General features: G+C 39.6%; 1 protein-coding gene across 7 annotated transcripts in view; it reads right to left on the minus strand.

Moving 5' to 3' along the window:
• Window positions 1-21,925, minus strand: part of FILIP1 (filamin A interacting protein 1) — a 263,869-nt gene that overhangs the window by 135,384 nt on the left and 106,560 nt on the right. For all 7 annotated transcript variants that reach the window (XM_060205408.1, XM_007540004.3, XM_060205409.1 and 4 more), the window contains one exon: window positions 18,794-19,075. In XM_060205408.1, the coding sequence (XP_060061391.1) occupies window positions 18,794-19,069 (276 nt within the window). In that variant the 5' untranslated portion in view covers window positions 19,070-19,075. The remainder of the gene's footprint in view (window positions 1-18,793; window positions 19,076-21,925) is intronic.

Here is a 21,925-nt window from a genome sequence, read left to right on the forward strand (position 1 = left end):
GCTGGCATATGGCAGAAAGCACAAAATGGGGAAAACAGGCAATATAGACAAGATCATTTTTTTCTTTTGACATTTAAATGTGACATTATGAGAAAGTATTATACATACACTCCAGTGAACAGCATAGTATAATGAACCACCACTCTATCTACTTCTATGATCTTTTTCTGAAGGATAGGATTCTGATCTTTTTCACACAGTAATACAGGGACTATGATGATAGTGTCTTCATGGCAGGGTACCATCTGTTCCTTCACTGAAAAATAGCTTTACCAATAAAATGGGTCTAATACAGACTACAATAAAATATAAAAAGTGACAGGTACTGACAGATAGAAAAATGAGGCCAGAATGCTCACCCTCCCCTGATGTTTCCTTGGAAGCAAGTCACTCTTTTTCACTATGCTGAATGTTCCTCCAAGGCCAACCTCTGGATTTAACATACAATGATTTTGTAGTATGAAAGATTAACTAAAGCATCACCCTGGCACATGCAATGCTAAGACCTCAGGAACTCACACATGAAAATACTGCATCCTACCCACTGAGTCACCTTCCTGGTCACAAACAATTATAAATTAAAATAGGTGTTAAAAAGAAAAACATGGACAAGTAGAAGTTTTGTTTAAAATAGTCACACAAATAAAAAAATAGTCAAACAAGCACCAGCAAAATCGACAAACCTTTAGCCAGATTCACAAAAATAAATAAGAGGACAAACAGAAGACCCAAATAAATCAGGTTGTAAATGAAAGAGGAGCTATCACAACAGACACCACAGAAATTCAACATATGATGTGAGGCTTCTATGAACAACTATATGCCACCAAGCAGTAGGACCTGGAAGAAATGGACGAGTTCCTACATACATACAAACTTTCAAAATTAAGCAAAGAGGAACTAGAATATATGAACAGGCCAATCACAGCCAGAGAAATTGAGACAGTTATCAAGAACTTTCTGAACAAAAGTCCTGGACCAGATGGTTTTACAGATGAATTCTACAAAAACTTCAAGGAAGAGTTAATGCCTCTACTTTTAAAACTCTTCTAAGATTAAAGACACAAGAATACTACCTTCCAGCTTCTATGAAGTGAACATCACTCTGATACCAAAAGCAGACAGAGACACAACAATAACAAAAAAAGAAAACTACAGACAAATATCTCTGATGAACATAGATGCTAAAATATTGAACAAAATTCTAGCCAACCAGATACAGCAGTGTATTAATATAGATTGTTCATCATGACCAAGTGGGGTTTATCCCAGGGATGCAAGGTTGATTTAATATATGTAAATCAATCAACATGATCCACCACATCAATAAAAGCAAGACCAAAACCACATGGTCATATCAATAGATGCTAAAAAAGCCTTTGACAAAACACAACATCCCTTTATGATCAAAAAGCTACAAAAAATGGGAATAGATGGAAAATTCCTCAAGATAGTGGAGTCTACATATAGCAAACCTATAGTCAACATCATACTCAATGGTGAAAAACTGGAAGCATTTCCATTCAGATCAGGTACTAGACAGGGCTGCCCACTATCACCATTACTATTCAACATAGTGTTGGAAGTTCTTGCCATAGCAATCAGGCAGGAGCAAGGAATTAAAGGCATACAGATTGGAAAAGAAGAAGTCAAACTCTCCCTATTTGAGGATGACATGATAGTATACATAGAAAAACCTAAGGAATCCAGCAATTATCTTTTGAATATCATCAGGCAATACAGTAAGGCGTCAGGCTATAAAATTAACATTCAAAAGTCAGTGGCATTCCCTATACAAACACTAAGTTAGAAGAAGGTAAAATCCAGAAATCAATTACTTTTACCAGAGCAACAAAAACAATAAAATATCTAGTAATAAACCTAACCAAAGAAGTGACAGACTTGTATACTGAAAATTACGAGTCACTACTCAAGGAAATTGAAAAAGACTCAAGAAGTGGAAAGATATTCCATGTTCATGGGTTGGAAGAATTAATATCATCAAAATGAATATATTACCCAGAGCCATATACAAATTTAATGCTATCCCCATCAAGATCCCAACCACATTTTTTAGGAGTATAAAACAAATGCTACAGATGTTTATCTGGAACCAGAAAATACCTAGAATTGCCAAAACAATCTTGAGAACAAAGAACAGAACTGGAGGCATCACACTCCCAGATCTCAAATTGTATTACAGGGTCCTTGTCATCAAAACTGCTTGGTACTGGAACATGAATAGACACACTGAGCAGTGGAATAGAACTGAGAGCCCAGAAGAAGTAAGCCCCCACACCTATGGACATCTAATCTTTGACAAAGGGGCCCAGACTATTACATGGGGAAAGCAGAGTCTGTTCAACAAATGGTGTTGGAAAAAAATGGGTTGAAACATGCAGAAGAATGAAACTGAACCACTATATCTCACCAAACACAAAAGTAAATGCCAAATGGACCAAGGACTGAAATGTTAAAGCTGAAACTATGAGATACTTAGAGGAAAATATTGGCAGACTTCTTTTCTATCTAAATTTTAAAGGTATCTTGAATGATACAAATCCAGTTACAAAGAAAACTAAAACAAAATAAGCCAATGGAACTACACCAAATTAAAAAGCTTCTGCACAGCAAAAGAAACCACCAGCCAAACAGAGGCCCTTTACAGACTGGGAAAAGGTATTTATATGCCTTACATCAGATAAAAGGTTCATAACCAAAATATATAGAGAGCTCATCAAACTCAGCAACAAGAAAACAAATGAACCCATCCAAACATGGGGAGAGGATATAAACAAAATATTCACAACAGAAGAGATATAAAAGGCCAAAAAAATAATTTGGAAATTTTGATAAATTGGATATAGGTATTTGAATAGTTTAGAGAGAGAAAAGCTATGGTTATGCAGGTAGGAGATTAGAATAAAAGGGATCTAAATCTTTCATGTTGAGATTCCTTGGGGAATAAAGATCCAGTTGACAACTATTCTATGTCTAGAGCTTTGGAAAGTTTCTAGGCCCCCAATGAGCTGGTGATGAGTACTTTGGGAGAGGAAAGAGGGAGAGGAGAACAGAAAGGGAATTGCAGAATGGTGAGGGAAGAGCATGTAAGTTAGGCTGGGATGGAAGTAGGATTAAATCAACAAGATAAATCTTGATCAAAAGGGATACTATATTGTGGTCTGGGAGGGGCACAGTGGATAAGGCACTGGACTCTCAAACATGAGGTTCTGAGTTCAATACCCAGCAGCAGTGATGTCTGGTTCTTTCTCTCTTGTCATTTCTCATGAATAAATAAATAAAATCTTTAAAAGAAGGGAGATACTATTCTCAGTGAAGAGGAGAATAGGGAGGCAAGAAACAGAGATTTTTTAAATGAAGTAGAGAAGCTCTAAATCTCTAAAATAGAAGACCAATGTTCTCAGGGAGGATAAAGGGAATAAGGATGGCACAGTGAGACTATGTAAGGATAAGTTCAAATCTGACATCTTTGAACTGATTTTTTTTTTTAATTTGCTGTCTCTGAATTTCAACTATGGTCTCAGATAAGTATTATGCATGTTTCTCTACATTCATATTATTGATTCAGTAGTTATATGTGACTACTTAATTTTAAACTAATCATTATTCAACAAAGCTTTTTCTTTTTCCTACCAAGGTTATTGCTGTGGTACCGTGCCTACACTACAAACCCAGCACTCCTGGCGGCCATTCCTGTCCCATCTCCCTCTTTTTTTAATTTCTGTTTTTATTTAACAGGACAAAAAGAAATTGAGAGGGGAGGGAAAATCATTCTGGAATCACAAATGCATCAAGGCCCCAATCCTAGCCACCTATTTGCTTATTTGAAACTTTTATTATTATTTCCTGAAAGACACCAAAACAACACTGCAGCACCCAGGAAGTTCCCTTGGTGCTGTCCACATTGAGGTGCGTGGTAAGCCTGGTACACGGTAAGGTGTGGTACTTAACCTAGCAAGCCATATTGCCATCTCCAGGGTCCAATTCCACACAAATTAACATACATTTTGCATAATGTCTATTTGTCTAATTTTACTTGAAAATTGTGTTGAGCACATGTCCCACTATTTGGCAATATTTACACAGATAACTGAATATTTAGATACAGTTCTACTTATTGAAGTAGTAACACCATTTTCATTCAGAAAATAATGATTACAGCCATTTTTCATAGTACACTGAAAGAAATGGGGTCCATCTTTCATAATGTTACTCCCATGTCCAGAGTTACATAATATAACAGCAACAACAAAAATCTTGTACACGGTAGATGTGTGTATGTGTGTGTGTGTGTGTATGTATGTGTGTGTGTGTGTGTATTGCATTTCTCAGCAAAACCAAGTCCACTCCTCCCCTTTTGCTAAATTAATACATTACTCTCCAGAATGGCAGAGAAGCCAACTTTCTGATTCTACTAAGAAAACTAAAAATATATTCTGCGTAGGCAGTGAAAATCAGAAACAAATGCTGTTTGGCAAAGTACTGGCAATACTACTCAATTCTGAAACACCATATTCAACAAAGAATCAGGTCTAGCCCTGATTTGAATCAAAAAGCAACCTGTCTCTTTGCTGCCTCCTAAACTTAGCAAAGACATACCATTCTCAGCATGGTGGTGTGAGGTTTCACCTGGCAACCTCACTCAGAGGTGACCTCAGCCTGAGAGTCTAAAGATGGAGCATATTAAATGCAGGTGAGTCATCAAGTTTAAAAGCCATCTAAAGTAACCAGAAGCCTCATTCTTCAGAAGCACAGAGATTCTGTAGGAGGCCCTCCCAGGTGACAAATGGAACTCACTAAGGAAAAGAAAAGCCACCTTCAAAAAAAAAGGGTTGAAAATGGTCTTCCTGCAGGATAGCCTATTGTATTCAGTTACACTGGGTAATTTCATCTGAACCAACCATCACCATCCCCAAAGGATTTATGACATCCCTGGTTAAAGACAACAGAAATGTAGAATCCCGGTGTCGTAGTAGGGATATTATTGTAAGTATTCTAAACCACTGCTGCTAGTTCAATAACAATTTATAAGCTGTAATGGTTATACTCGATACAGTTCAACATCTTTTACAGGTATTAAAAATTAATCTCATTGGGTATATAAATATTAGCATAATGTGAGATTAATTAATGGTTAACAACAGGCTGGCAGTGATATGCCTGGTCATTTTTCATGTACCATGAGGGATAGAAAAGCAACAGAGGGGACAGGGAAGATAATATAATGGTTATACAAACAGACTTTATTCCCTAAGGTTACCAGGTCCTTGGATCAATCCCCTGCACCACTATAAATCAGAGCTGAACAGTGCTCTTGTAAAAAGAAGAAGAAGAAGAAGAAGAAGAAGAAGAAGAAGAAGAAGAAGAAGAAGAAGAAGAATACTATATATTCTCTAAACCCATGCACTACACAATACCAGATAAAAACATCAAGTAGTAGGTGACTATGATTTGTCAATATACGTTCATGTAACATAACAAATATACCACTCTGTTGGTTTCTTTTTCCCCCCTTTCTATTTTGTTCAATAGGACACAGATAAATTGAGGGGCAGGAGAGCTAGAGAGGGAGAAAGGCAGATCCCTGCAGCCCTGCTTTACAGCTCTTAAAAACCTTCCCCTGCAGGTGGGAAGCAGGGGTTCAAACCCAGATCCTTGCACATTGATAATTAGAAGGTTATGTATATACGGGAACAGGCATTGATGGGTAATCTCTGTACATTCTTCTCTCTATTTTTGCTGCTAAAATTACTCTTAAAAGTGAAATCTTTAGGGCCTAGGTGATGGCACATCCTTTAGAGCACATGTGCTACCATGAATAAGGACCTAGATTCAAGCATGAGGCCTGGGTTCAAGCCCCTAGTCCCCACTTGCAGAGGGAAAGCTCCATGAACATTGGAACAGTGCTGCAGGTGTCTCTCTTACTCTCTCACTCTCTATCTTCCCACCCCTCTTGATTTCTCTCCATCTTGACCCAATAAATAAATAAAATATACTTTTTATATTTATTTATTTTGCCTCCAGGGTTATTGCTGGGGCTCGATCCCTGCACTACGAATCCACTGCTCCTGGAGGCTATTTTTTTCCCTTTTGTTACTCTTGTTGTTTTATCTTTGTTGTGGTCATTACTATTATTGCTATTGATGTCATTGTTGTTGGACAGAACAGAGAGAAATGGAGAGAGGAGGGGAAGACAGAGAGGGGGAGAGAAAGATAGACACCTGCAGACCTGCGTCACTGCTTGTGAATGACTCCCGGGCAGGTGGAGAGCCAGGGCTTATGCCAGTCCTTGCTCTTTGCGCCCTGTGCACTTAACCCACTACGCTACTGCCTGACGCCACATAAATAAAATATTTAATAAAAAATAAAAATGATAATAAAATACTAACCAGTAATGAGAGGGTAAGAAGGAAGAAAGGGACTGTAGGGAGTAGAGATATATCTTACTCAGTACAGTGAACACTTCATTATGTGGGAGGACCAGGGTTAAGTCCCCAGACCACATGAGAACCTGCATGGGGAAACTTCAAAAATAGTGAAACAGTCCTGTGGTGTCCTTTTATTTTTTTTTAAAAAAAAACTTTATTTAAAAAAATAAAATAAAATACTAACCAGTAAACAATGAAAGTATAGAGCAGAAAAAGGACAAAGACATGGGTTTTCTTCAGGAACCCCAGTTCCTGTCTAGTAAGTACCCTCAAAGTAGAAGACATGAAAAGAAACATAAGGAGTTTACACTGTAAACACTGTAATACTGGCAGGGTGAGGACATTTGAGACTGTATACTAGAGTATGAGTCAGGATTGGGAAAAATGCCGAGACTGCCTAGCTGGATGGAAATGGCCTTATTAATCATATTAATTACCACTAAAGATGAATTTTAATTGCTAAGGAGGGACCAGTTAATACACAAATTTTACGGGCCAGTCTACACAATGTAAAGTTCAGTTGTATAGGGTCTAGAGACCTCATAAATTGTGAAGCAACAGAATGACATGATGAAAAATAAAAGCTTAGGGAGTCGGGCTGTAGCACAGCAGGTTAAGCGCAGGTGGCGCAAAGCACAAGGACCAGCATAAGGATCCCGGTTTGAACCCCAGCTCCCCACCTGCAGGGGAGTCGCTTCACAGGCGGTGAAGCTGGTCTGCAGGTGTCTATCTTTCTCTCCTCCTCTCTGTCTTCCCCTCCTCTCTCCATTTCTCTCTGTCCTATCCAACAACGACAACAACAATAATAACTACAACAATAAAACAACAAGGGCAACAAAAGGGAATAAATAAATAAAATAAATATTAAAAAAAAATTTTTAAAAAGAAAAAAGAAAAATAAAAGCTTCAGGAAAAGTATTCCGGAAACAGCTGTCAACTGTCCTTCAGGTTTCCAAACCTTTCATTTATTCATTTATTCATTGATTTATTTTATTTATAAGAAGGAAGACAAAAGCATAGGATAAGAGGGATACAACTTCACACAACTCCCACCACAGAACTCCGAAACCTTGCATTTATTAAATGATACTTTCCACTCTATTTTCTACCATTCTTCCAGAAGGTTTCAACATTCATGACGAAGATGGAGCCCATATCTTAACTTTACCATTGCTTGACCTCATTTATTCTAATTGCCTTCACTTCCACTGCCAGATCTTACCCAAGACTACATTAGTTAAAACTGCATCACATTGGGAGTGGGTCGTAGTGCACATACTTGCACAAGGAACCCAGCTCGAGCTCTGGCTCCCCAACCGCAGGAGAGTCGCTTCACAAGCGGTGATGCAGGTCTGCAGGTGTCTGTCTTTCTCTCCTTATCTCCCTCTCCCTTCTCAATTTCTCTCTGTCCTATCCAGAAGAAAAAAAAAGAATCAATAAAATGACCACAGAAGCAGTGGACTCGTAGTGCAGGTACCAAGCCCCAGCAATAACCTGGAGGCAAAATAATAAATAAATAAATAAATTGCATCATATAGAAAACCACAAGTGCAAACAGCCCAATTTCCAGCCTTCCCAGCCCTCTCATATTGTCTTCCTGTTCAGTTGTCTTCTCTGTCTTTTACACTCTTCACTTTCTCTTCTGTCTTTGCCCTATACCTACTTGAATAAGAGACCCTAGACCCAGTACTAAAAAGTATAATCAGACCTCTAAGCATACTGGAGCCACTGCTAACACATGGTCTCTCTGCTGGCTACATCCTCAGCTGCACGCATCAGTGCTACTATTTGTCAATGAAAAGAATGGTTTAGTGGGTGAGGAAGTGGCTCAGTGGTTACAGACTAGAATTTGCATGCATGAGGCTCCAGTTTGATTCCTGACTTCAGATACGTTGGAGTGATATTCTGGCCTCTCTCTCTCCCTCTCCCTCAAAAAGTAGATAAATGGACCTTTATTATTATTATCTGACCAGTCACTTTCCTCTAACATTCTTCAGCAATGATACAGCTTGTGTACCATTGTATACAGCTTGTGTCAGCTTAGTTCCTTCATTTTCAACAGAAAGGAACTTCTATTTCTCTCACTGAGAAAGACAAGATTTTAGGGAGATCTCCCTAAATGCTCAACCTTCCTCTACAAACATTATCTTCATCTATCCACATTCTTTTTCCTTCCCTCTGTCATAGAATATGAAAGGCTTTTGTCCTTTACAAGGTCAAAACCAATACCATTCTGCCTCCTGTCTCCTCCAAGACTCTGCTGATTAAAACATTGTGCTTTTTCTCTATGTATTCAAATCTTTTTTTTTTTCTTTCTGATCCTACAACCCACTTGCCCACAAAGTAAAATCTAAAATTGCTTTCACATCAAAAACTTTCGAAACCTGAGTTTCCCACTATGGCTAACTAACTGTCTTCTTTATTATCCAAAGTTCTCCAACTAGCATCTCTGTTGACTGAGTGCACTGACTACAGCAAACGAGAAGAGAGAAAACATGCCCATTATATATAGACAGGGAGTAAGCTGAGGCCCAAAGTCAACACGAATATGGCCATATTTATTAAACCTTTTAGATTCGCAACACTTCCCTGTAGAATTTAACTTTCATGTTACACTGTTTAGCCTCTGACTTCTTAGTAATCTTTTGTTTCACTCTAAAAGGAGAAGAAAACAGTAGGTGATTTCAAATTAGGAGGTCAACAAATAATGATCTTACCCTGTTCAAGGCAAGTAATGCTCTACTGTGCCAAACAAAAGAAGGAGGAGGTGAGGTAGGGAAGAGAGGAAGGGGAGAGGTAAGGGAGGGAAGGAGAGAAGAGGGAGAAGGAAGTGGGAGGGGAGGAGTGGTAGGAAAATAAAAGGGAAGGAAGAAGGGTAGGAAAATGAAAGTAGAGGAAGGAGAGAGGAAATGAGCGGCAGAAGCGGCAGAGAAGGTAGAGGAAGAAGCAGAGGGAGAGGAGAAGGGGAACAAGAAATGGAAGCAGGAAGAGGAGAAAAAGAAGGAGGCAGAGGAAGAGAAGAAAGGGAAGGATGTTCATAACTGTATTGTTGACAGTAGTCAAAGAGTGGAAGTAGCCTAGATGCTTATTGACAGATGACTGGTTAAAGTTATAGGAATACTATTCTGCAATCCATGGAATACTATTCTGCAATCCAAAAAAAGACGATATTGCGTATTTTGGATCAAAACGGATGGAACTGGAGATTATTGTGCTTAAAAATAGGTAAAGAGGGGAGTCGGGCGGTAGCGCAGCGGGTTAAGCGCATGTGGCGCAAAGCGCAAGGACCAGTGTGAGGATCCCGGTTCCAGCCCCCGCTCCCCACCTGCAGGGAGTCGCTTCACAAGCGGTGAAGCAGGTCTGCAGGTATCTATCTTTCTCTCCCCCTCTCTGTCTTCCCCTCCTCTCTCCATTTCTCTCTGTCCTATCCAACACCGAAGACAGACAACAACAATAATAACTACAACAACAAAAACAAGGGCAACAAAAGAAATAAATATTTTTTAAAAATTTTTAAAAAAATAGGTAAAGAGGTAAGTGACAACTACCAGATAATTTCATTCACGTGTGGAATATAGAAAATTGAAACACATTAACTTATAGAAACAGAAGTAAACAAATTGCTTCTCAGGCTTGGTGAGAATCATGGTGGTTATAGTTGGAAGGGTGGAGGGCACAAAACTTTGGTGGTGGGTGTTGTATAGAATTATACCCTGTAGGGGGGTTTGGGCGGTGCAGTGGGTTAAGTGCATGCGGCGTAGAGTACAAGGATGGGCTTAAGGATCCTGGTTCGAGTCCCCGCTCCCCACCTGCAGGGGAGTCGCTTCATAGGTGGTGAAACAGGTCTGCAGGTCTCTATCTTTCTCTCCCCCTCTCTGTCTTCCCCTCCTCTCTCCATTTCTCTCTGTCCTATCCAACAACGAACAGCATCAACAATGGCAATAATAATAACCACAATGAGGCTACAACAACAAGGGCAACAAAAGGGGGGAGAAATGGCCTCCAGGAGTGATGGATTCATGGTGCAGGCACCAAGTCCAGCAATAACCCTGGAGGAAAAAAAAAAAAGAACTATACACTGTAATCTTATAGTCCTGTAAGCCACTATTAATCACTAACACAAAACATAATTTGGTGGGGGGTGGGGAGATGATATTGTGTCTGTCCTTTGGGACAAAATAAACGAAACTAGAGGTGATTGTGTTCTGTGAAGTAAGGAAGTGAAAACACATTACATTGGAAATACCAGTATGGGGGCAGCTCTTTGTTAGGAGTTTAAACTGAGAAATTATTTTTGTCAACTAAGTTTCAGGAATGGAATCTGGTCACTAAGTGAGGGCTACTTGTATTGTAAGGTCAGTCAGTTTAGAATTTATTGACATCCTAAGAATGCTTGACATTTCTTGATGAGAAAGATGATCATGGGGGAGCCAGGTGGTGGCACACATGATTAAGTTCACAAGGACCCAGGTTCAAACCCCTGCAGGGAGAAAGCTTCATGAATGGTGAAGCAGGGCTGGAGGTGTCTCTCTCCCTCTCTACCTCCCCCTCCTCTCTCAATTTCTCTCTGTCTCTATCCAATAATAAATAAATGAAAATATTTTTTAAAAGACGATGATCTTGGCTAAAGAGGTAGTTCACTGGGTAGGATGCCTGCATTTCCATGTATGTGGCTCAGCAATCACACTGGAAGGTACTATGGTTCCAAAGTACAGTTTTCTATCTCTCCCTGTCTCTCTCCCTTCTCCTCTCTCTCCCTCCTCCTCTCTGTCTTCTCTCCCTTTTCTCTCTCCCTCTATCTTTTTCTTTCTCTCTTTGTCTTTGTCTCTCTTATCTGAATGGAAAATTGACCTAGAGTGGTCTGAGAGGTGGAACGATGGATAAAGTGTTGGACACTCAAGCATGAGATCTTGAGTTCGATCTCCAGCAGCACATGTACCAGAGTCATATCTGGTTCTTTCTCTCTCCCCCATCTCCTATCCCATAAATAAATAAATAAGATATTTACTATATAAAGAAGGATGAAAATGAAAAAGATGAAGGAGGTGATAGAGGAGTTGCCTTTAGTAGCTGATAGAGAGGCCATCAGAACTGAGTGAATGATATTTGAAAAAAACAAAACAAAACAGAGAATAGAGGAAGTGTATAACATGACATTTTACCTATGTTGTATATTATCTTTGAAATCCAACAGTTTGTTCTGCTAGTCATTGAGAGTAAAGGTAGATTTCTCAATCTATTGAAGATTGATAGCTTGGCAAAGCCAAATAGTATGGTGGTGCATTAACCAGTAGCATTAGCTAGCTTGCTCCGAGCCCCCAGCATGAGGTAGAAGAGAACTAAGTATATTAGAAAAATGACCAAACCCAATATGAGGTTCGTTTTTCTAAGATGGGATCAAGAAAATTTACTATATAAAAAGGCTGCATTTATTTTTTGGCTCCAAGAAAAGAAATTAACTTGTATCCTTTTAATAAAAATCTTTTTACAAGACTACACTTCTGCCAAGTTTTCAGTATTACAACGTTTTGGTTTGAGTACCATTTCCTTTGAACTTTGGTCGTTTCTAGTGCAGCCAAGTCGCCTGGCTTCTTTAAAGTGCTATTTTTGGACAAAAACAAGAGGAAATTAATCATGGTGCCCAAAAGTGATAGTCTGGGTGTACTATTTCATGACTTTCAATTTTGTCTGAGAAATATGTAACCAGTTTTTCACCCAGAGAATGAAAAGTGTTCCAATTTATTAGAAAGTGCTAGTTATTTGAGGCAACTAATGACAGAAGTGTACTAATGGAAACCATCCCAGCCACTTCTATGCAGACAATGTTGACCTGTCATTATGCAGGAATGACAGGTCTGTGTATGCTGTGCTGTGGCTTGAAACATCTGGAAGGTGCCTCTCTCCAAGATAAATGTCATAACATCACCCATTCCAGACAAGACTCCTTACAATGCGTAATGGCCCTCAGGTACACAACTCCATCTCAAATATATGTCCAATAACATTGTACTTTGAGAGGTTTTCAGGACACCTAAGAGTTGAAAACAAAATACATATTTGCAAGTGTCGCAAAGAGTCCACGCTTAACACACACTCACACACACACACACACACACACACACACACCCCAAATTATTTATAAGGTTAGTTCAACAACTTTCATCAACTACTAAACCATCCGACTGGATATTGTACCATATGGTAGATTATTGATAGGTGGGACAGTGCAAGAGAGACAAGGAAGTAAGTGATAAGACAGAAAGTTTATGCACTTCAAAGGGCAAAAACTACCAGAGGCAAGAGGCAAAGCCTTGGACCTGAGGTTAGGATACATTAGGCTCTTATGGTTGGATATGGCAAAAGGGAGAGAAAGGCAGGCAGTGGATACAGGTGTCTGTCCATTGATAATAAGACCTTTGTTCTTTCTCTTAGCACGTTCTTAGGTGGTTGCCTCATTCCTCATGTGGGGTGCCAGTAAGCTAGAGGGGAAGTGAGGTCTTCATAGGAGCAGCGTTGAAATGTTTTCTGTAAGTGACCATCTGTCGTTTGCCTTTTGCCCTGAGGAAATAAGTCCATTTCCCTGACAGGAATATGAATGAGAGAACACCCACAAGTTAGCTTAACAGACTCCATTTTAGGTCATCATTCTTGTTAACATAGGGCTGTAGAGGTAACAAAGACCCCCTCAGTTACCTTTATCTAAAAAAGCATCATTTTATCCCACCTGACACCTGTGAGAATGCCCTGTGTCAGCAAAGAGGAAGAGGCAATGTTGTCAAGGATGTGGAAAAGAGAAATTTTGTTACACTGTTGGTGAGAAGAATACAAATTGGTGTCGCCTTTAAACAAATAAAATGGAAACGTCTTATGATCCAGCAATATCACTCCTAGGCATTTAAGCAAGTGGCATGCTAACACTAATTTGAGTGGTTGTGTTTGTGGCTGTATTATTCAAAATAACCAAGAAGTGGAAACAACCTAAAGGTCCATTGATGGATGACTGGATAAAGAAGTCATGGGGCAAGGGGCTGGGTGATGGCATACCTAGTTGAACACTCATGTTACAATGTATAAGGACCCAGGTTGGAGCCCCTGGTTCCCACTTGCAGGGGGAAAGCTTTGTGTGTGGTGAAGCAGTGTTCTCCCTCTCTATCTCCCCTCCCCTCTTGATTTCTGCTTGTCTCTATCCAACAAATAAATAAAGATAATTAAAAATATATTTTTAAAAAAGTTATGGGACATATACCCAGTGGAGTACTACTTTGCAATTAAAAAGACACTGTTGGGCAGGGATTGATAGCATAATGGCTATGCAAAGGGACTCTCATGTCTGAGGCTCCAAAGTCCCAGGTTCAATCCCCCAGGTTCAATGTCTCCTAGGCTCTGTGAGAACTATGGTGGATATCATCAGGGGTGGGATCATAGCACTTTGGTGGTGGGTACAGTGTGAAACTGCTAGGCTAGTGTGGAGGTGCCTCTTCCTGGGCATGTATTCTCTGGGTTGGAAGGAACTCAACTGGAGCCAGCCTGGGCTGCTACTCACTCAGTGATGCAGGAAAGATGACTCATGAACTCGTGGTGGAGTGGCAATGCAATACCTTTATTGATCAGAGAGTCATGGCTTTTAAAGGACAGATCCGGAAGTGACAAGTCAGAAATGGAAATGGCTAGGAAAGGGGCAGAGAAAAGCTGGAAAGGTAGGAACTTCCTTAACAACTGTTGCAAGGGTTTTAACTGGTGGGATTAATACTATCCTGGAGGCAGGGTGTGTCTTGAGGGTAGAAAGAAGATAGATCAAAGGAATGGAATGGGTGAGGATCTTTCAGGCAAAACAATGATTATGCAGATAGGCCATACTATCAGGAATGCAGGGTGGAGCAGGGGGAGCTGGCTTAATGCTCTTTGAGGCTCCTCACAATGTCCCGACATAAAACTATAACCCTGTAAATTTTATGATCTTGTAAACTATCACTAAACTGTTAATAAAATAACATCTTTTTTAAAGCTAAAAGCCTCCTCTTGCAGTGGATTTGCAAGAACGAAGGCCCAGATTCATCTCATAGTACTACATACGTCAGAGCTGGTCTGTCACTTTCTATCCCCCCCACCAAAAAAAAACTAAACTAAAGACATACTAAGACAATAAATTGACAGGTATCTAGATATTCAGATGTCTGGATGAGGATATACCCAGGAAAAATATATTTATGGACTTAGGACCTCATTCATGTGCACCTTCATCCCTCCAGGCCACTTTTTCATTCAGCTAGAGAGACAGACAGAGGGCAAGGTACCAAGCACCAGTGCCATGGTACTGACCATGTGTTGCTAAGACTTGAACCTAGGTCAGATGCATGACAAGCCACACATTCTACCTGGAAAACTCTCTCTACAATCTGAGAAAAATATGTATTAAGATAATAATAATAATTTTATAAATGTACCTTTCCACAATATGACTTTGATCCAAGTGGAAAGAAATTCTGGAAGTGAGATACACATACACACACACACACACACACACACACACACACACACACACACACATATATATATATATAGAGAGAGAGAGACTGACTAATAGAGTGCCTGCCTGCCTTACCATGGGGAAGGCCCTAGGTTCAAGCACAGCAGAGCTCCACAGGAATGAGGGGAGGCTCCAAGAATGATAAAGCAGTGCTGTGGTGTCTCTCCCTTTCTGATTGTATGTTTCTAAGAAAGAAGGAAAGAAAGAAAGAGAGAAAGGAAGAAAGAAAGATAGGAAAAAGAAAGGAGGGAAGGAGACAGAGAGAGAAAGAGAAAGACAGAGAGGAGGAAGAGGACAGTCCAGACATCTCAGGAGTGTTGGAAAGGTACATGCATGTATACCTATAAAGATGATGACACCCATCCTCAACCCTCCCCAGAATATAAATGATACAAAGGGAGAAATTTTGGACTCAGAGACAAGGAATCTGCATCTGAAGCAAATGTTGCTAAATTGCCGTGCTACCTTAGACAAGTCACATCATTTATCTTAGCTGTGTGTCCTAGTCCCTTTTGCAGTGTAAAGAGGTGGATAAGGGGCTGGATGATGGCTCAATTGGTTATCACACTCCAGGACCCAAGTTTGAGTCTCTAGTCCTCCCCTACAGGTGGGGAGCCTCATGAGTGGTACAGCAGATTTCAGGTGTCTCTCTTTCTCTCTTCCCCTTCTCCCACCCTTTTCCTCTCTGTCTCTAGCATAATAAATTTTTTTTTAAAAATTTAAGAAGATGGATAAGACACCTGCCAACCCCAGTATTTCACAGAACCTTGGAATACCACCTCTAGAAACAGTGTATTTGAGTCACGTCAGTTACCTACAGAAGGAGCATAAGAGGTGGCCCACCTTCAGAGTTTGGAAGACAAATCACTAAATGCTCCATCAGACCAGCCACGCCAAGCAGCACTGACGCTTGAACAACGAGTGGCGCACTCTGTTAGGCGTATCCTTGTATCTCTTCTGGCTCTAAGTCTTTAGAGAGATTTTCATTCTTATCTCTTTCAGACAGACCAGGCACATAGCTGCCACATTTTCACCAGCCCACTCATAGCTGGCAGTACCAGCTACCTCCCACTAACTGCAACACACACATTTCCGCATGTGACAGTGCTAATAATGGACAGGTGTCTGCAACTGGAACACTTATCTGCAGCCCTAAATATAGGGACAATCTCATTTTAAACAAATCCAACACTGCAAAATGTGCATTTTCAAGTAGATATTTTTACAGAGATGTGTGAATGCATATAAATAGATAGAGGGTGGATTGTTTGCCTTGCCAATGAATTCACTGTGGAATTCCTTAAAATACCAGTCCTTTCCTCTCTCTCTTCCTTCACTCGTGAAAACTTTACATTTTTTACATTTGTGTCTATTGTGGCTCAAGAATACTACCATTGTGTACGATCAGATCTCCTGTATGCTTAAAGAATCTTGGAAAGTAATGTATATATCTGGAGACTTCTGAGTAGTTTCTTTATTGTCCTGGGTAAGTCGAGCTTATACTTCTACTTCACATGCCTGGACACTGGACACGTATCTGTCAGCACCATCAACACAAAAGCTGTATGATTCTTCGATACCTTTCAGAATCCACCACAATAAAGTTTTCTATAGAAATTAGGTCTACAATCAGTACTTTGAGTGGAGAAAAGTATGCTAACTGTTGTATGGTCTAGCCAAGCTCATAATGGGGAAGGGTTTTTTTTTCTGTTTGTTTTAATTTTCATTTTACTTATTTATTTATTTTTAATGAGAAAAATACAGAGAGAAAGACTAGAGCACTGCTTACCTCTGGCTTATAGTGGTGATCGGGATTGAACCTGGGATCTTGGAACCTCAGGTGTGACAGTCTTTTACATAATCATTATGTTGTTTCCCCAGCCCCTGGGTACAGTTTTGAAAAGGTAAGGTAGCATAGTCTGCCTCCAAACACAATAAACATTAGTCAGCAAAACATTATCCACATTTCTGGGAGTGGTGAATTTATTTTTAGTAGCAATGGTGCTCTGGAAAATTTCCCCTTTTGCTATGAAACGCATATGTGATTTTTCTCAACCCTACCTGCTAAGCTCAATCATGTCTGTTTGATTTTAATTTGAGTTTGGCATGTTGTCCCTTTCTCTTTACCCTAGGGACATCCTTATCTGTATTCACTCTCTGATGGGAACAGGAGCAGACAAGGCTAATTCACTTGAGTTGAGAGTAGCCTGCAGAAATCTCTCCCCAGCAAATAGCACCAGTGAACTAACAAAAGGCTTTACCTTTTACCTTTGCAATTACTAGTATTCCCCTAGCTGCTCATGCAAGTCCAGCTACCAAAAAAAAAAAAAAAAAGAACAACAACAGTTCCACTCTTAGGCCATACTTCAAAAAAAAAAAAAAAGTTATGGTTTATAGTGTTCCCAAAATGCAGCTGTTCAAGATCCAAAAACCCAAAAGCATTCCAACCACCTCTTGAATTCATAAAAGCATACATTTCATAGGAGACATCACCTATAGCAACTTAGAAAGCTAATGAAGGTGATTATGAGGAAAAAAAACACTAGACCAAGAGTAAGAAAACTGAAGATGAGATCTGAACACCCCTTAAGCCCTTGGACCTCAGTTTCTTCATTATGAAATGTAAACAATGGTACCTACATTTTAACTGAGATTGAGTGAGGTGATAGACTTGAAAACGGTTTGTCAAAACATTGCAATGCTCTATTTATGTGCGTCTCAACTCCTAACACACCGTAGAAAATTAAAGTCAAGGGCGGGGGTAGATAGCATAATGGTTATGCAAAGAGACTCTAGTGTCTGAGTCTCCAAAGTCCCAGGTTCAAGTCCTCCACCATCACCACCACCATAAACCAGAGCTGAGCAGTGCTCTGGTGAAAAGAAAAGAAAATTAAAGTCAAAAGTCATCAAAAGATGAGCAAAAAGTAAGCTAATTTAAGCAATGTCTTCTCTTTCACTTATTCTTTACATTTTTTTTTTTTATCAGAGTCGGGTGGTAGCGCAGCAGGTTAAGCGCACATGGTGCAAAGTGCAAGGACCGGTGTAAGGATCCTAGATCCAGCTCCCAGCTCCCCACCTGCAGGGAAGTCGCTTCACAAGCAGTGAAGCAGGTGTGCAGGTGTCTATCTTTCTCTCCCCCTCTCTGTCTTCCTCTCCTCTCTCCATTTCTCTCTGTCCTATCCAACAATGACATCAAAACTACAACAATAAAATAATTTTTTTATCTTTATTTACTGGATAGAGACAGTCAGAAATCAAGAGGGGAGGGGAGATAGAGAGGAAGAGAGACACCTGCTTTACTACTTGCAAAACTTTCCCTCTGTAGATGGGGGCCGATGTCCCCAACCTAGGTCCTTGTACATTGTAGCATGTTCGCTCAGCCAGGTGCCTCACCACCCGGCCCCTCTCATTTATTCTCTTTTACTGTAACATTTGAAAATGAAGCAAAAGTAGCCAATCGACGGTGACTCTGCTTTCTAACAATTATGCGTTTTTTACAGTTTCAACCACAGTCAATGGTTAAATTGTATAATCTCACTGATTAAACACAGGGATTAATAAATGATTATCAAAATCATAACATGAATAAATTTTCTACTTCTAGAGAAGCTGGAAACCAGCGTCTATTAATTAATTGATTCAACAAGTTTCTTTTTTCCAGTGCAAGCTGATAAATAGTAGGCATTCATAAGTGAATAAGAAAAATATAGCCCTTTCCTCCAGGAAGTTCCCAGTCCTGTGGGAGAAATGGAGTCATTCTCTCTTGGTTTATAGCTCCGGAATTAGATGCATAACAGTAAAGGGAATGTGACTCTACCTGCAACTCCCCTTCCATTATACTGAGTAACTGGATGAGGTCTTCTTTAGATAACTCCAAAGATTTCTTAGTCTTCCGTTCACTTTCTCCAGATGGTTTTAGGTGTCGTTTGACAGTTCCTGAGGCCATGACATCATCTTCTTTCCTATTTGATTTGTTCTTCTTTTTTGCATCTTCTGAGAGGCTTTTATCATCTGCATTGCTGATGATAGAGGACTTGGGGCAGGAGATATGCCCATTGGGTGAACTTTCACTTCCCTGATTTCGGGATCTCATTCCCACCTATAGCACACACACACAAAAAAAAAGACATAGATATAAGCAAAAGTATATAAAAATAAGTAAAAGTAGCCAATTGACCTTAACTCTGCCTTCTAACAATTATGATTTTTCTACAGCTTCAACCACAGTCAGTGGTTAAATTGGATAACCTCACTGATTGATCTATACCAACACAATTTTTAGTAAACTTAGACTAATTTTATAGCACTACCAATAAGGGGCCAAAAGATCTACCACAATTAGCTTCCTCACAGTTTGCTTTGATGTATCTAAGAGTGAAAATGTAATTCCAGCCTGAGACGCACCTCAAGTCAAATGATCAGTGTCAGAACCGACACTGCTAAGTCATATGCATGGTATCACACTTCATCTTTGTGGCCTTTCTCCCTCCCCCCAAATCTCAACCAAGTCTAATAATGAGAAAAATATCAGGAGTTGGGCGGTAGTGCAGCGGGTTAAGCGCACGCAGCACAAAGAGCAAAGAGCGGCATAAGGATCCCAGTTCAAGCCCCTGGCTCCACACCTGCAGGGGAGTCCTTTCACAAGCAGTGAAGCAAGTCTGCAGGTGTCTATCTTTCTCTACTGCTCTCTGTCTTCCCCTCCTCTCTCCATTTCTTTTTGTCCTACCCAACAACAACAACAATAAAGGGAATAAAAAATTAATTTGTATTTAAAAAAATTTAAAAAAATCAAACAGATCCCAACTGAAAGACATATTACAAAATTCCTGACCTTTAAGACCATTACTGTCAACTGAAAACAAGGATAAGTTGAAAAGCTATCAAAGCCAAGGGAAGCCTAAGGACACATAGTAACTAAATGGAGTTGAGCATAATGGATGGAACAAAAAAGGGCCATTAGGAGGAAGCTGAGGTGAAATGAGTAAAATATAAATTTTAGTCAATAAAATTTACTCATTATTATTGGTTGATTAATTATAACAAATAACCCATACTGATAAAATATTCTAAGGTAAGGGAGAGTTCTGCAAAGAGACTTTCATGCCTGAGGCTCCAAAGCCCCAGGTTCAATTCTTTGTACCACCATAAACAAGAGCTAAGCAGTGCTCTGGTAAAATGATAATAATAATAATAATAATAATAATAATAATAATAGATGTTAATGATAGAGAAAACCTATCCCCAGTATTATTTTTTGCAACAATTCTGTGAATCTAAGATTGATGTAAAATTGAATTTATTTATTTTTTAAATATTTATTTCCTTTTGTTGCCCTTGCTGTTTTATTGTTGTAGTTATTATTGTTATTTCTGATGTCGTCGTTGCTGGACAGGACAGAGAGGAATGGAGAGAGGAGTAGGAGACAGAGAAGGGGAGAGCAAGACAGACACCTGCAGACCTGCTTCACCGCTTGTGAAGCGACTCCCCTGAAGGTGTGGCTCCGCGGGCCTTACGCCGGTCCTTGCACTTTGCGCCAGGTGCACTTAACCCACTGAGCTGCCGCCGGACTCCCTGTTTATTTATTTTTTAAATGATTCTAAGTCCATCAGAAAATCTAAACCTGAAACCCTGCCAGGAACTGGAAGTCACAATGTGCAGAAAAAACTACATGGGGTAGGTGGGGGCCCAAAATGGAAAGAGGAAAAAGGAAAAGCAAAGAGGGTGGTGTACAGAATTCTACTTTTTCCATAGCCAGTTTTCAAAATTAGAACTTTTCATATCAGTCATTACAGTAAAAATTACTCCAGATAAAAGCGGTTCAGAGAGCACAAAGAACATGGAAAAAAAACATATTTGTTTTAAAATTAAAATAATAATAAAAAAACCATTTGGGGTTAAAGAAGAAAAACAAAAAGGCAATGCAACGTGTGACTTGTCTCATGGAAGCAGATGACAGAGTCTTTCTGTGATGAATGCTAGACAGTCTATTAGTTTCTGAACTAAAGAACTCTCCCAACAGGTATGTTGCAAACAAATGTACTGAACTCAAACACTAGAATTCAGAGTACTGCAAAGATCACCTGGAGGCTGACCTAGAAAATTTGCCTAAACCTTTAGATATAGTAGCTTAGCACCTGGGCTTATTCAAAACTCACAGTATAAATAGTTCTTCCCCTGAAGTGCAAAGCAGCAAGATTTTCATTACTCATTCCAGATAAAATAAAAAGATTTTGTAAATTTCCTTTATGGAGCCCACACCATACTTAAGAAATCAAGAAAAGCTTTTCAAAAACACTAGATTTATAATATTAAAATAGTGTGGTTTCCTTTCAGATAGCACATATTCAATTCTTACAGCAAATCTTGAAATCTACATTCATGTTGCTCTTTTGAACTGAATTCTCAGACCCAAGAGGACTCCTTTGTATGTACATGAACTTTCTACAGTACCTTAACACCAAACAATTTAAACCAAAGAACTGGTCCTTAACACTGACACCCTGTTCTCTGGTTCACTCAATTATTAGTTCTTGGAACTTTAGAGCATCTTTTGTGTTTCTTTGTTGAACAAAGAATGAATGTTTCTTAGTAATGAAAGCCAGAGTACTTCCGAGTAGACATACTGTATTTCATCACAGCTAGTTTGTGGGCAGAGTGGGCTGACTTATGCCCTAATCCACAAAAATAAATAAATAAAATTAAAAGGAGGGGGGGTGATGAACAGAAAGTTTCAAATGTAGCAGCTGGCCTGTTATACATCACAACTGAGAAATATGGGTTCCCAAATTGAGTTGTGGTTCTTGCAACACCACACCACATGTGACTTCCTTCTATCTGCAATAAATTTCTCTCTGAGATTTTGAGACTCTTTGGGTTGCAATATCAGTCACAGATTTGACAACCTCAATTTAGGTTGCCCATTAATAGAAATTCCAGACAACAGTTCCCA

Source organism: Erinaceus europaeus, chromosome 13, assembly GCF_950295315.1.
Source record: "Erinaceus europaeus chromosome 13, mEriEur2.1, whole genome shotgun sequence".
Taxonomy (NCBI): domain Eukaryota; kingdom Metazoa; phylum Chordata; class Mammalia; order Eulipotyphla; family Erinaceidae; genus Erinaceus; species Erinaceus europaeus.